Source organism: Rhea americana, unplaced genomic scaffold (genome assembly GCF_003343005.1).
Source record: "Rhea americana isolate MKP2758 unplaced genomic scaffold, rheAme1 scaffold_358, whole genome shotgun sequence".
NCBI lineage: Eukaryota > Metazoa > Chordata > Aves > Rheiformes > Rheidae > Rhea > Rhea americana.
This window is the reverse complement of record NW_028186488.1, coordinates 417,289-431,755: the sequence shown is the minus strand read 5'-3', so window position 1 is coordinate 431,755 and position 14,467 is coordinate 417,289. Positions and strand designations below refer to the sequence as shown.

The window sequence follows — 14,467 nt, the reverse complement described above, 5'->3', positions numbered from 1 at the left end:
CGAGGAATGTGAGTCTAGCAGTTATTTTTTCTACTGCCCTTAAATTTTGTCTTTCTRGCAGGAAAGTAGCCTAGTTATTTGAAGTATTTTATTTTAAAACAAGAAATAGGCACCAACTGCTTCTTTTATGCCAAATGTCAGTCTGAAAGGTATTAAAAAGGGCAACTTCTGTCTCTTCCCCTTAAACCAGGGGTTGATTAAGGAAAYAATGACTGAGTCAAACTTGGGAAAGCACTGTGTGATGACTAATCCTCATAGAGGACAAATATCCTATCTTTGATTCATTTCTTACTGATGTGAAAGGGATATTCATAACTTGCAAACCCCATTTCCTCCTTTCACAAGTGCATACCTCCAAAAATTTGCTCCTGYTTCAAGTAATGTCAGAGAGTCTTGTCATAAGAGAGAAAAATCATTTCACTTCACTCTRTTCTGTGTGCATCAAGTGACATGTACCCACTCGGCTCTAAAGTCCCTTGACAGCAAAAGGGAAGAAGAGTGTACAGTTGCATTTTCCTATTCTATGAACTTCAGAACTTGTGAAGTCCAGAAGCAGATGCAGAACCTGAAACTGCTTTGAATTTCTTACTCCTGCTTTACCTTTTGAGCCACATTTGGGATCATTCTCATCACTTTCATTGTAGTTGATAATGTACTGATGGGTCCCTGCTCTCCATGCTGAGAAAGTGTGAAGGGCAGGAAAATAGGTGTGTGTGTGTGAGAGAGAGAGAGAGAGAGAGAATATGAGTTCGTGTATGTGTTATTTAGTGTCTCCCATTACAGAAGCTTATCTGGGATATAGATATGCATGTTAGACTAGGAGAATTATGCGTAAATGGCATAAAATGAGATATTAGTATTCTCTTTGCGTTGTGTGTAAGTTTGACTAGTAATAAGAGATGTAAAACTCTGCTAGGCTTCCAATTACCCATAAGAGCACATGTATCAAACTGAACCGAATGTTCGCTGATAGACACAAACCCAAAATGTTTACAGCATTCAGAGCAATAGGAAAGCGTACCTCATGCCAGTCCTGGAGTGCCTCTCCCTTGTCAGTGCAAACTCTCCCCTCCCTTTGGTGTCTCCCTCTCCCTCTAAACCCCTCTCTTGTTGTCGGTCCTGTCCCGGTGCACTCCACTCCTCYTCCGTATCCTCACCTCCTTGAAGCGCTCCTGCCCATGCCAAACCTTCCTCTCTGCCAGCACTGCTTGTCCCTGTGTATCAGCCCTGGCTTCTTATCACGACCTCCCATGCCTCCTCGTCTGCACACCCGCTGTGCTCATGTATCCCTGCTCCCTTCCTGTCTTTTTATCTCCCCAGACACTCGTCTCTGGGCTTTCCGTCGCTCTCCTACGTACCTTCTACTGTTGCCATAAAGCTCTTAGTAGCTATCCCTTGCCTGTTATATAAGAAGGAAATGCTTCACTTAATTTCTGCATTATCTTTCATTCCTGGGGCTGCTGCAGTTATTTTGTTTCTAGGTACCCTGTTTTCTCTCTGGCATTGAAACATTATATCCTAGAACTGGAGTTAAAGTATATTTTGCTGCTAGGCCAGAATGCTTTTCTCCTGCTGCGCAGGAGCTTTGCAGAGGCCTGCTTGTCCCCAGCAYTGTGTCTCTCTTCCCCCTTGCTGGTGCTCCCTGTGCTTTGCTTGCTGGCAGGGTCTGGCTGAGCGAGATAGGAGCTGTGCTCCGTTTCACGGGTTCTATTCTTAGGTGCGGAGTCAGTAGCTGCTTTGACAGGGTCACAGCTGTGCTTCCTTTTAGCATTCTGATTAAAAAAATAAGACTGTAAATAAAGGTGTGTGTGTGTGTGTTGTATTTGCTTGGTAAAGTAAGTCATTTTGCTCTGTGCCACCTCTTGTTTTTACTGGAGGGCCTCTAACTTGAGACTGCAGTAAACTCAGCTGGGTCTCTGGACAGTGTGTGCATAAGAGGGAGGTGGGAAAAGGAGATGTGTTTAGTTAGCAAAAACACCAGCACCTTCTTTGCAAAAAAAAAAAAAAAAAATGGCAGAGCGTGCTGCTGGAGGGACCAACGTAGCAGGGTTGTCTGGGTGGGATGGCTCAGCTATGGTGAGAATCACTTATCTGATGGCCCCATACCTCGCAGTGCACAGCTCTATCTAGCCAGTGTATAGTCAGGTTGGCACTGGACACCAGTACCTCCCTGCTGCTCCTGGGATATACTTGTTATGCTGAGCTGACATGAGGGAATCACCCTCAGACTGGAGGAGCAGCTCTTATGTCTGCAGATMCACCACYGCCTCTCACATGCTGCATCCCCCAYGCAGCATCTGAAACGGGACAGGTCAGGAGCTGCTTAGCTTTGCATTTGTGGTGCAGAGCAGAGCTAGCAGAGTTACCTAAGGGGGATGTCTTTATGTTGCTCTGTCAGTGCAYGCAAACACCAGCTGAAAAGGGGTGGAGGAAGGATGGGTTTCATGTTGTGTTTGTTTCTGCAAGAGAATTGGCCTCTGTGAGATTACTGATAATGAAAACAGCAGCAGGTGATTAGTACTCCCTAGGGGAGTGGATCCCCCTTCCTTAAAAACTATAATTGAAGTATCTCATCCTCCTATAACCTCTCCTCYCCTTCCTCTACAAGCAAAACTAATCAGGCACATGGATTTCAAAATATTCTTTAAGGTGTCTGGCACCTCCGTCCTCTGTGGGATGAAGGTATCCCACTGGGAGGAGGAGGCTTTGAGGACCTGAATCAATAGCCAAGCACCAGTCCTGCATAAGGTATGGTTTAAGATGTCTTCGTTCCTTGGGACACAAGTTCTGGTAGTTCAGAAGGGATTTAGGAGGGCATTAGCATGTGGAGCTAATTCAAAACTGAACCACCAGGTATCTGGAGAGAAAGACCAACTCTTTTAAGACCTTCCCCAAGCCATGTTTCTGTTTTAATTAGGTCCTCRTGTTGTAAGTGTCTGCAGTGTCCAGGTGCTACTGATTTTGTTGGCTCAACAGCAGGAGCAGTTTGGACAGGACACACAGGCTGTTCAGTCTGATTCCTTCTCATTCAGGTGAAAGCATGGACTCGGGTTCAGTTTGATGATCCTTCTGCATTAGCTGCTCTTTTGCTCGAGTTACCTTCATCTAAGGAGGCTGGAGATGCTCCTCTGCCATATCAGATGTCTGACCAGCGATGATATCCCCACTGAGTTGTGTCACTGCGTTGTGAAGTGTTATTTACCGTTACTGTATAGAGACCATGAGGACATAATAAACAGCCTGAGAACTCCTTGCTTTGTGCCTGAGTGTCTGGAAAAGATGWGAATCGCTCAAATTTTCCTTTACGGAGAGGAAAGTGGGAATTGTGGGCCAGGAGCCCAGGGGATGCAGCCATGTTCAGTCTCCTTTGTTACAGCAATTTGGATGCAGTCCTCCTGGAGGCAAAATATTTAGGTAGGGAGAGATGAGTCAAAAATACTATCAGTAGGATCTGGGGGACTAYAGGGAAGGCAAATCTGAAGGGTTTTCCACTACTGGGAGGAAGCAGCCAGAGATGGGCCCTGTTGCYCCGGTCTGCTGAACTCGTTCCTGGTGAAGCAGGAGCTGTTTCCCCTGGGGAAGCCTGCTGGCATGGTTCCAGTGCTCCTAATCAGACTCATTTCCCTGAACCGGTTACCTTGCTGACGTTGCCCAGAAATGTGCAGGACCTTCTCCAAGTATCGAYGTGCAACTTGGCAGCGAGGGCCACAGCATCCAGGTAGCTGTTTTTTGCCCATGTTAAAAAGGAAAAAAGAAAACCAAACACTTCCCCCTGCCAGGAGCATGGCTGGGGGACACTTGCCACTGCCTCCRTGTGAGCCTGCTGTCAGCAGAGAGAAGGAGGTACAGTGAGCGCTTGAGGAGCAAGTGCTCCTTTATCAGCCCAGCACACTGGAAAAGGCCTGATCCTTTACCAAATCTAGCAGGTAGGTGATGCACAAGCAAGCACCAAGGAGAGAAGAACAGCGTGAGATGGACCAATATGACCTGGCCACGATGAGCAACTAAGTGTTTTCAGTCCTCAAAGAGCAACCTCACAGTCCAAGTAGTCATAAGCAGGCAATTTTTGTCAAGGTCTCAGCTTGATGAGTCCTGGAGGATACACAGGGCTGGGAGAGACCAGCGGGAACGGGCTGGCAAGGCAGYGTCGCCAGCAAGGCTCGGGCTGAGAGCTGGCAGCCGACACAGAGGCGAACAGGTTGCAAGTGGGAAAGGCGAYGGTCAGCCTGATGGGCAACAAAAATGCTTTGGGGGCTGTGGCAGGTGTGAAGCAGAGCTGGAGAACAGGACACAGCACTTCAGAGAGCCACTGGGGCCGGTCTAGGGAGTAACCRTGGAGCTGGGGGAGCCTGGACCTGCTCCGGAAAAAGCAGCGACCGGGGTGCGGTCGCACCGAAGGAAATCTGTGCGGCACACTGCTGCGGCCCAAAGGTGAGCGTGCTTCGCTAGGCCTGTGCTGGGCTGCCTCTTCCTTTAACAGAGCAATTAAATAAATCTAGTTTTTCTTCTGGAATCACTGCAAAGGAATTTTGGAGCCCCGCCTTTCCCTCTCTTGCTCTCATTTTTTGCCCTAATTCCTTTCCCTGCTTTTATCGGTTTTCCTTTTCATTTGCTGTTTCTTCCCCCTAAGCCTGACTCTGAGCCAAAGTGATTTGTATGCATCTGAGGGAAGAATGTGCCATTAGCACCAGCRCTGCTCTGTCTCCCCTCTTAGATAGGATATATTTAGCCATTGCCTTTGGCTTTTTTTTTCCTTTTATTTTTTTGCTGTTCAGTGACTTTAAAGAGCAGGTGCTGGGAACGGAAAGAGAAGATTAAAAATACCTGCTGTCAGATACCTCTCCCTAYGCAGATGTGCTCTGGTGCTGCACAAAGCAAGCACGTGAGCGGAGTGGAGAGCAGCTGCCCCTCCAGAAGCTCATTTGTAATTCTAATTTTTATTTTCAATAATCTCCTTCCGCACTGCTACAACTTTCCAGAGCAGCTCTTCCCTCCCGTGCGAGCGTGGTGTGCTCTTTTGTCGGCAGTCRATGAAACCGGCTTGTGGGCAGCGGCGGGAGAGCTGGCATGGGTCTTGTGGGAACAGCCCATGCCGTGCTGCCATGCCCTTTCCTAAGGAGAAAAAACAGAGATTATCCAGGAGCCGCTAATCCCCTGCTCTTCTCGCCTCCCCTGAGCTCTTGGTGGGGGCCTGGTTCTCCTCTTCTCCGGCTGCAAGGCCGTGCGGAGGCAGCGCGGCGAAGCCGGGCAGCCGGTGCTGGCTGTTGCGGCCGGGGTACCTCCACGTTTGCTCCTGCTGACCACCATCTCCGGTGCTTCCAACCGCTTCAGAGGAAAGGAGGTGTCAGACACCCGGGTCAGGCAGCGAGAGCCCGCAGCGCGGCCCGCCCCGGCCTCCTCTCCCCTTCCCTGGGACGGGGCAGCCCCTGTCTCCCCCTCACACAGCCCAGCTAGTCCCTGCCTCCCCTGCCCATCTGCTTCCACGTCCTCCCCTTTTTATTCCATYCGTACCACACACGGATCTTCTGTCTTTCTCCCCGAGCTCCCTCGACTCGGCTCCCAGTGCTCAACATCCACCCCTGGTCCACGTAGCTCTTCTTGCTTCGCGTCTTTTCAGGGAAAAACTYTCCGAAGCAAAACTGTGCCTCGATGCGCCCTGCACTGAAAGGCAGCTGGGTTGGTGCTTCTTCAGTACCAGCACGTTGTTGGTCCCTCCATAAACCCCAACCTCCAGCACCCTGCAATGAGGTAGCTGTTCATGAGTGCGAGCAGAAATACCTTAAGCTAAGCTGATGSTGCCAGAAATCCTCCTTACTGGCCCACAGTGCTTGAGAGTACTTTGGGGACGTGTGCGTAAAGGTGCTGAGCCTCCTGTCCCCAGGAGGGGACAGGGGACAGGAGCTGCATCTACTGTATTCCCCACTGGAGAGCTGCCTGCTTTTAAGCAAAATATCTTCTTACTCATTTGAAAGGGAGAGTAAAGCGGCTGCCCGCAGAGCTGCCCGGGGAGGGGGGCCTGTTTCCCCCCCACTCCCCTGGTATCCGGGAAGCAGTTGCGCCTGCGACGCTCAAGGACGAGCCCCCCGCTGCCTCCCTCCCGTCCCCCCCCCGAAGCGGCTCTCGCCGCGGCCCCCGGCAGCCCTCCCGCTCCGCCGGCCGCGTGAAGCGCCGCTCCCCGCCGCCGGCCCGGAGAGGTGAGGGGCTCCGTCGTGCGGCGGCGGCGCGGCAGATCCCTCCGTGGCGTCTGGGAGGGATCCACGCCGCTGAGAGCGGCTGCCAGGGAGCAGAGAAAGCGATTCGGCCACCGTTTATTTCATACCTGGGAACGCAAGCAAGCCAGCGAGGCGAAGGGCAAGGGGACGGGGCCGTCCCGGCGGGGCGGGCACCGACGGTGCCTCCGGGCGGCCGCGCACGTCCCTCCAGCCGCCCCGCGCTCCCACCTCGCCCCTTCTTCCTTTCCAGAGCCAAGGCTTTCAAGACCCGCTTGGGGATCCTGCTCGGTAAACCAGAGCCGGGAGGCGAGATGGGGCCCTCCGGCAAGCTGCAGCCGGGCGCCAGGCGGAGGCGAGCCGCGCTCTGCCGCGTCCCGGGCTCAGCCCCGCGTGCCCGTGCCGGGGGGCCCTGGGCTGCGGGCAGAGCGGCAGGACGGTCCCCGCGGACCGCACCGTCCCGGGGGGGGTGATGGGGGGGGATGATCCTGCCCATCCGCATGCAGAGCAGCGCATCCCGCCACCCCCAGGTCCCACCCAGCCGGCGGGGGAGGCGGGCGGCTTCCCAGCACCACCGGTTATAAAGTCGGGCTGGGGAGCCGAGGCTCTCGCACTAGGTGCACGGGAGCAGCGCCGCAGCGCCAGGCAAGAAACCCGGAGCCCTTACGCGGACCCGCGCCTGGGAGCGCAGTCAACGTTAAAACCCGAATACTAAGTATTACTGCCGGCGGCAGGAAGCCTTCTTGCAGAGGGAGCTCCGCCGAGCTCGTAGCAGGGGAGAGGGGCTCCTCTGCCGGTCCCGCGCAGAAGAGCCGGCCACAGCYGCGCTATGGAGCTGAGGTCTGCTGAGCCAGCAGGGAAGGCAAAGGAAAGGGAAAAAGAGAAAGGGAAGAGGCCCCACAGGTAACGGACCTCAGTTTGGCTTCCTGCCCAGTGCTGCTGCCACTCTTCTTGCCCCGTCTCTTGGTACACAACGAGGCCGCGGGGCATGGGAAACGGTGCCTGCGGGAAAGCGAAGCTCATGTCCTTCTGTCTTTTCCAGGGACGCCTCAAAAGAGGTGCTYGAATGGAGAGAATCCTTCGACCAGCTCCTGAAGAGTAAAAGTGAGTAGGATTTCRTTTCCTCTCGATCAGAGCACATAGGGCAAGTGTGGTCACAGYGAGCGACGGGGGTATCTCATGTCTGGAGTCAGCGTACAAGGAAAGTTTGTCTCCTCCTCAAATCAGGTGTTTTAAAAATTAGGAGGAGACCCCTTCCTGCTCTGGAGAGTGGTCCCCTGACAGAGCTGATAAACTGAGTTACTGCCTAGCTTGGTCAGACCTGTGGCACCTTTACCCCTTTCTTCTGGCTGGGTCCTTCCTCTGGCGCATGGGCACTGTCTGACCATGTAATGCCACTTCCTTGAGCCAGGAACATTATCGGGGTGATCCTGAGCCAACTGTCTGGTCTGTAGCAGTAGTGGGATGGGGTTTCCTTCTYCCTCTGGCACAATGCGGAAAGCGGCAGCAGCAACCTGGCAAAACTCTCCCCTGGGCCGTAAGCTTTATTAATTTTTGGACAACTCCATCATTTCTTCATCCTTCTGTTGCCTCTTTCTTGCAACCRCCTGCTCCTTTTCCTAACGGTCTATAAGCAGCCCGGCAGCCCCTACCCCAGGCTTCCCTTTCTCCACGCTCACAGAAAGGCAGCTCTATCTGCTTGTCACAGTAACACAACCACCTTCACACGATTCCCCCCCTCCGGAGGACTATGTTGCTGCCCTCAGACCCATGCTTCTGGGGGTGAATCTTACTCGGGGGGAGGGGGAAGAATTCAGCTGCTTTACTGAGTTATATTTACATATTCATCTTCCCACTCAAAATTTGCTATATATATTGTGGTGCATGGAGTTGTCTTCCRTAAGGTGTTGTCTCCCTCTCCTCTCTTCAAACCTCCTTCTGAGTCCCGCATATAATACCACCCTTACATTGGGGTTTACAGCAAGAACATAATGGCAGGCTGGCTAAATTTTAATGTATAAGTCATGGTCTACCTTAAAAGTCATTCCACAGCAACAGATAGTCCTTCCATACTGCTGRTTTGGGCTAGGCTTATTTTTTTCCTGCCTTTGTTGTGTGCTGTGAAGGCCACCAAGCATCTCCCGCTTTGTAATTGAATAGATTCTCTGAGCCTGGAACCAAAATCATCGCTGCAAGTACTCTCCCACACTCCTCAGCATCTTCCCTCTAGATCTCAGCCAAGAGGTAAAAATAAAGCTATTGTTGCTCAGTTGCTCCAGATGTACTAGTACCTAAATGGATTTCTCCTTAGGTAGAATTAGATCTTTTCCAAAGCTGTAAAGAATATGCTCTGAAGACTCATTATAGAAAGGTCAGATAAATAAAACCAGAGGAATACTTGTCTGTGGGAAAGGATTTCATTGGAGTCTAGAGGCCAATTAGCAGAATCTCAGAGGGTGGAATTTGTCCAGCGGGAAAGGAAATCTGTAGATGTCATGCTCTGAACTCCCCGGGAGACGCTTGCTCAGCAGTGTCGCATCTGGCAGGCTTCATTGCCTCCCAGGGAGGAGATGAGCACTGCTTTCCTTTTGTTCCCTTCTGTCCCATTACCGTCGTTTCCCTTTTCTTCCCAGATGGGGTGACTGCCTTCCACACCTTCCTGAAGACAGAGTTCAGTGAGGAGAACCTAGACTTTTGGCTGGCTTGTGAGGACTTCAAAAAGACCCGGTCAAAAACGAAGCTAGCCTCCAAGGCCAACAGGATCTTTGAGGAGTTTGTTCAAACTGAAGCACCCAGAGAGGTGAGAAAGATTTTTTGGCTCCCTGTTCTGTAGTCCTAACACTGAACAGAGGGGTAAATGGAATAAAATATCTCAATGGGCTTTATTCAAGTCCTTTCTCAACTCGGGGGRAAGATTCACAAAAGTGTTCAATCTCATATCATGTTCCAGAAYGAAGGAATGTAAGGACTGGAAGCATCTTTACCCTCCTGTGGAGAAAGCAGTTTCTCTTTCCACRTGGGAGGGAAGCTAATGCCAAGTTAATGTTTATGGCCCCTTCTTCCTTGCAGGTAAATATCGACCATGAAACCAGGGAGATTACCCGGAAGAACCTCTCGGGTGCCACCTCTGCTTGCTTCAATGAAGCCCAGGCAAAAACCCGCACCTTGATGGAGAAGGACTCCTACCCCAGGTTCCTGAAATCCGCCTCGTACCAGGACATGACGAAGCAGGCCACTAGCCATTGCATCAGTAAGCGGTCGCATACCTGACCTGAGCCAGCGCCAGCGCCGGGGGGGAAGAGCTACGGGACAAGGCAGAGGCACTGCAGCAGAGGYTGGAGTCTGAGAGACGGTTGGTGAGACCTGAGGACCATGCGGTGCAGTTTTGGCTGAAGTCCTGGGATTTTATTCAGGATCTCCAGGACCTTAAATGCTTCCACTTCCCATGGAGCTGTTGTGAAGAGTGGTTCTCCCTCCCCACCACAGGCTTTCCGACTGCTGGAGTGGGGAACTGTGAAACAGGACTGTCGGAGGAGGGACCCGGGCAGAAAGCACTCACCTGCGAGCATGTGCCCGTTGCTTCCCCCTGCAGCACCAGCATGCAACAGGAGACCTGCACACCGTAGCRAAAGGAAGGAAGGAACACATCGGATTTGGGTTGCAAGTCCAGGGAAGAGACTGGATGCCCCCAAGCATTGAACTGCACGTAACAGGAGAGCTTCTGCCTGCTCTCAGGACCCTGCCTCTGACCTGCACAAACAACCGYAAGCTGCAGGTAGTGCACAGAGTCTGCAATTCCCGCAGTGCCCAGGGCAACAGCCCAGACCCCTGTAGGGTTTTTTCCATGAGGGACCTTGCAGAATAGAAGTCCAAAAACTACCTGGCATTTTCAGCCAGAGGGACTCTGCAACTGTCTTGTCCTGATCATAAGATTCTTATTCTGCTGTTTTCTATGCATGCGCTGCATCGAAGCTTTATACCTTCTTCTAGCACAGCATAGGTAGAGCATTGACATTTTCTTTCTTAAGCTATATGACCTTTAAATTGCACCTAATCTTAGGTCATATGTGTACATTTTTATGATTATTGTTACTATTTATTATTGTTTTAAAATACATATTTATAGAAATGCACTGCTCAAAGCACACAAATGTCCCTGGCTCTGAGGAGCTTGTAAGCTAAATTATATTACATGTTTCAGTACTTAGCATGCCTTCCACATTTTCTATATACGAAACTAAGAGAGATAAATAGGCAGATGCATAACAGGACCATGGCGCACAAAACAGGAATCACAGTAGTGAGAGCTCTAGTCTGGCAGGGCTGCCGGTGAGGCCTAAGATGGGAGGCTTACCGTGAGCTTGGMGGACTGTTGATGGCAGTAAAAGGACACTTTGCAGTCCATGTTGTTTCCTTTCTCCCCTTAAATAGAGCTTTGTGCCTGGCATCTTGGCATGTAGACTAGCAGCTTGTCCTAGATGGAGAACACTCACATGAAATGTGCACTTTGGTGAGTGACCCTRTTGAAAACTACTTTTTTTAAACATGCTCTCCTTAAATATAGCTATTTCCTCAAACAGGCCTCCCATACCAGGAAAGGAGTGCTGTAGGATARTAGTTCAAGGGGTGATGCAGATGGCTCTCCCTCCACATCAGGCTCATAGAATTTATGTTCTTCATAAACGATCTTACRGAGAAAATAGTTCCTTTTAATGAGATAGGTGGGAGAAATCCTGGAGCTTTCCCCTGGTTAAAATCGGGCCTGGTGTTCCCTCAGCTGGTGAAGCCAGTCTGCAGCCGTAGCGCTTTAAAAGARACGTGGTGAGCCATCCAAAAGCGAGAGCTGTGGCTGGGAATTTGGTGGGAGACAGGAAGAGCTTCCCTGGGGGGGTGGCAGAACATTTCACAAATGGAGACCTGTGCTGCAAGCTCTTCAGAAGCCCTGCTGAGCAGGTATTTATGGCTCCCAAAGCTCCCTTRGGTAGTCCAGACTCTGGGGCTGCAGCTACACCAGAAAGCTGAAGATCCGTTTTGCAGCAACGGTGGTGGCAGCTGCTTCGGTTACTAGTGCAGAGCTGTCTCGGGTTTTCGGTGCTGGGTCAGGGAGTACGTGCCATGAGCATGGGTTTCCTAGTGAGACAACAGCCTTGTGCGGCCATGCATGCCTCTGTTCATCCCTAGACCATCTCAAGACCAAACCTTGAGGTCCTTGTTCTGCTGTTACTCATTGCTTGCCAAGGAAGCCTTCTTTTGGCCCCCTCCAAGCATTTGTCTGAGTCAAAGCACAGGATGACTCCGGCACTTTATGGCTGTTTGAGCAGAGCAAGGGAGAGTCTCAGGAAGCAGCACCGGGGYCCTGGTGGGAGTCCTCTTCCGCTTTCCCCATCCTGATTCTACCTCTGAGTCTCGGTGGGTTCCGGCTGCATTTGCAGGGAGAATTTAGCTGCTTTATTATTTATTATTTATTTTTGCAACTGGAACCACCTTCATAGTGTWACTGAAGTGAACAACGCACAACGGTCCGTTTTCAATACTAACATAATGTCATTATTATAAAACGCAAAGAAAAAAAATACTGTGACACCATTGGTTTTTTTGAAGACTTCTGATTTATTTTTACATTCTAATTTTGGACTTCTGTATTACAAAGCATACAATGTAAAGAAAGATGCTTGTGCTTCATGGTTTGCAGGGCATTTACAGTTGCTTTAAAAGCTACAATATCAAAAACAGATAGAAAAACAAGGGGGAGACTTTTGTAAGAGGAAAAGTTCTTTGTGACATTTGGCTTATTAAAGAGACATGAACAGTTCACTGAAACAAGGAGCGCAGAAGTTAAGTTTTGAATCTGTTCATTGATGTTTAGTATCGTTTCTATTGCTTGCCATTTTCTGAGCACTTTACTGGATTACGGTTCACAACACGTATTTAGTATCAGTAAGGTACTATTGTCCGTTAAGCACAGGAGGAATCAGKTTAGGGCTGCTGTTTGCAAAACTGAGTTTCCAATCACTGTCACGACTAATATTTGATTTAGCACCAACAATCTAGCTGATTATGGGACTCTTTTCTAACGGGGAAAGTACCTGGTGTTGGGGAGGGGGGTACTAGGAAACGTTGTACTGTCGGGCAGCGCTCGGTCCGTGCGAGGCGGCGCGCTCGCAGGAGGCTTTGGGACGGCCGGGGCTGCAGGATGCACCGGAGCGGAGCGCGGCTGACGTGCCCGAGCGCAGCTCGGAGACGCCGTACGGAGGGGACGCGAACGCGCCAAATAAAGACCAAGCCAAACATGTTTTTAAGCTACCACCTTGTTATTTATTTGCTTGGTTTCGCAGCTGAAGTTAACTGCCCTGCTTCGGTGGAGGAGAACGTAAGTGGTCTGCCAAGGAGGAGCTGGCATCAAAGGTAACAGTAATTCAGGGGTCCTTCGACAGCACTATTAGTCCAAACCACTGGCTGCCGTTAGAAAATCCTTTGCAAGCTGCTGCTGCTATAACGTCTCTTGTGGTGTTTCCAAAGCCTTATGAGTCCAGGAATCATCATATGTTCTAAAAATACACAAACTCTTCCCATTTTGCAGTTGCCATCTACCTAATGCGAGAAAGGCAGTTTAGATTTCCTGTCTTCTCTCCTGTTCACTGTTTCCTTGTGTCGCCTTGCTTGGTGGTCTAAAATCACTGCAATTTGCACACATACCTGGTTTTAGTGTGCGTGAGAAAGAAGTAGTGAAATGAAAGCTACCCAGCAAGTGCTTAAATTATCCAGCAAGGAAGTTTCAGTGAGATTAGCAAAACGGCATTGAAGCAGAGGAACACAAAATCGTATTCTCTCTCTCTCTCTTTTTAAATTGAAACTTCTAACTAAAGAAAACCCAGTAGTTTGTTTGGCAGACCTTGAAGTTGATTTAAATCTAATTTTCTCTAAAAGATATTTAAGCAGCGCAAACAACAACAACAACAAAAAAGAAAATTTAATTAGGATTTAAGATCTTTTTGAGAGATTGAGGACTTGAGATGTCCTTAGAAGGAAACGTGGGGCTGCGTTCATTCTTGAGGCAACGTGCCTCGAAATGGACAGCCCCGGCTGGGTTTTAGCGCTCCGCACGTTACAGCTAATACCGTAGCGTCACGTTTGCAGCACAGCTCTGTCTCACGAGTCTCACCAGCTTCCCAAGGGGAAAACGTGACGAATAAGTCCAGAAAAATTGTGCCTAGCAGGCAGGAGGGAAGGAGAGAGGGAGCGCGGGGGTGACGCRTGCTTGCTCCGGGGCCAGGTTTCCATGAGCCGGCTGCGTGGTGCTGGTGGTGGTGCTGGTGGTGGTGGGGTTGCATTAATTCAGTGGAAAAACCCTCCCGTTTCCCTGCGCGTCGGGCTGCGACGTGGCCCCTCCTGTGCCGGTCGATGGACAGGGAGCAGCTGCATTTTTACCGTTTCCCACCCAGTGACTTTCTACTTCGGCCGGAACAAAGCGCCGGACGCCGTCCTTGACGCACGGGCTCACGGCCGCCCTCGCTGCGCCTGAGACCCGACGCCGAGGCTGCTGCCCCCAGGTCCCGCTATCTGCCCACAGCCTCGTTGGGGACACTAGCCACCACTGCGTTTCCATAACCAGTAAAATATCGATGACAATATTCACGCTTTTGGACGCTGCCAGGGCCCTGGGTGCACCCACAGGCTCCCCAGGGCCTCCCTGTCCCCCAGTGGGTTTGGCTGTTGATGCCCAAGGCCAGTGCTGATACAATGCAGCTGTAGCCAAGGAGCAGCCTGCTGGGAAAAGAGCGGGATGAGAAACAGCTGAGGGAATCTTTGTCCAGGACCTCCTCCTTTGCTCGGGAGCTGTATTTAAGCTCAGGTCCTTAGTCTTGGCCCTTGTTTGACCTATCTTGGCAAGACTTGAGTACCTTCAATGGACTTGGTCTGGTGAGACTGTGCCCCTGCTTGGTGAGGTCCTGTTGCCTTCAGCTCTTCTTCCTAGGCCTGCTTTTAYCAAGAGGTCTTTTTTTCCCCTGATGAGATCTAAACAGTAGCCTGAAAGACTAAYAAATGCAGACAAAAGTGTGAAGATACTCCACTGCAAAGTGGAACTTGGTTGGTGGCTCCTGTGTTTGCAGCTGCACCCGTGAGTACTTGGTGTGTGTCCTTATGTCGGTCCTTTTCCAGGGATTTGTTCCAGCACTGAAAGTCATTATCAATGTGACCAAGCACATAAGCTTTGGGAGTTCCYGTTTGGTGATATAATAAGGAAACAAGTGCTAGGA

General features: G+C 50.7%; 1 protein-coding gene across 1 annotated transcript; it reads left to right on the top strand.

The window, feature by feature from the left end:
- Nucleotides 1-6,175: 6,175 nt before the first annotated feature.
- RGS16 (regulator of G protein signaling 16) lies at nt 6,176-12,512 on the top strand. The gene is made up of 6 exons (XM_085312124.1): nt 6,176-6,194; nt 6,463-6,564; nt 7,252-7,313; nt 8,370-8,453; nt 8,843-9,009; nt 9,279-12,512. The coding sequence occupies exons 2-6, from the start codon at nt 6,524-6,526 to the stop codon at nt 9,477-9,479; spliced, it is 555 nt and encodes a 184-aa protein (XP_085168250.1). The 5' UTR covers nt 6,176-6,194; nt 6,463-6,523; the 3' UTR covers nt 9,480-12,512.
- The last annotated feature ends 1,955 nt before the right edge of the window (nt 12,513-14,467 follow it).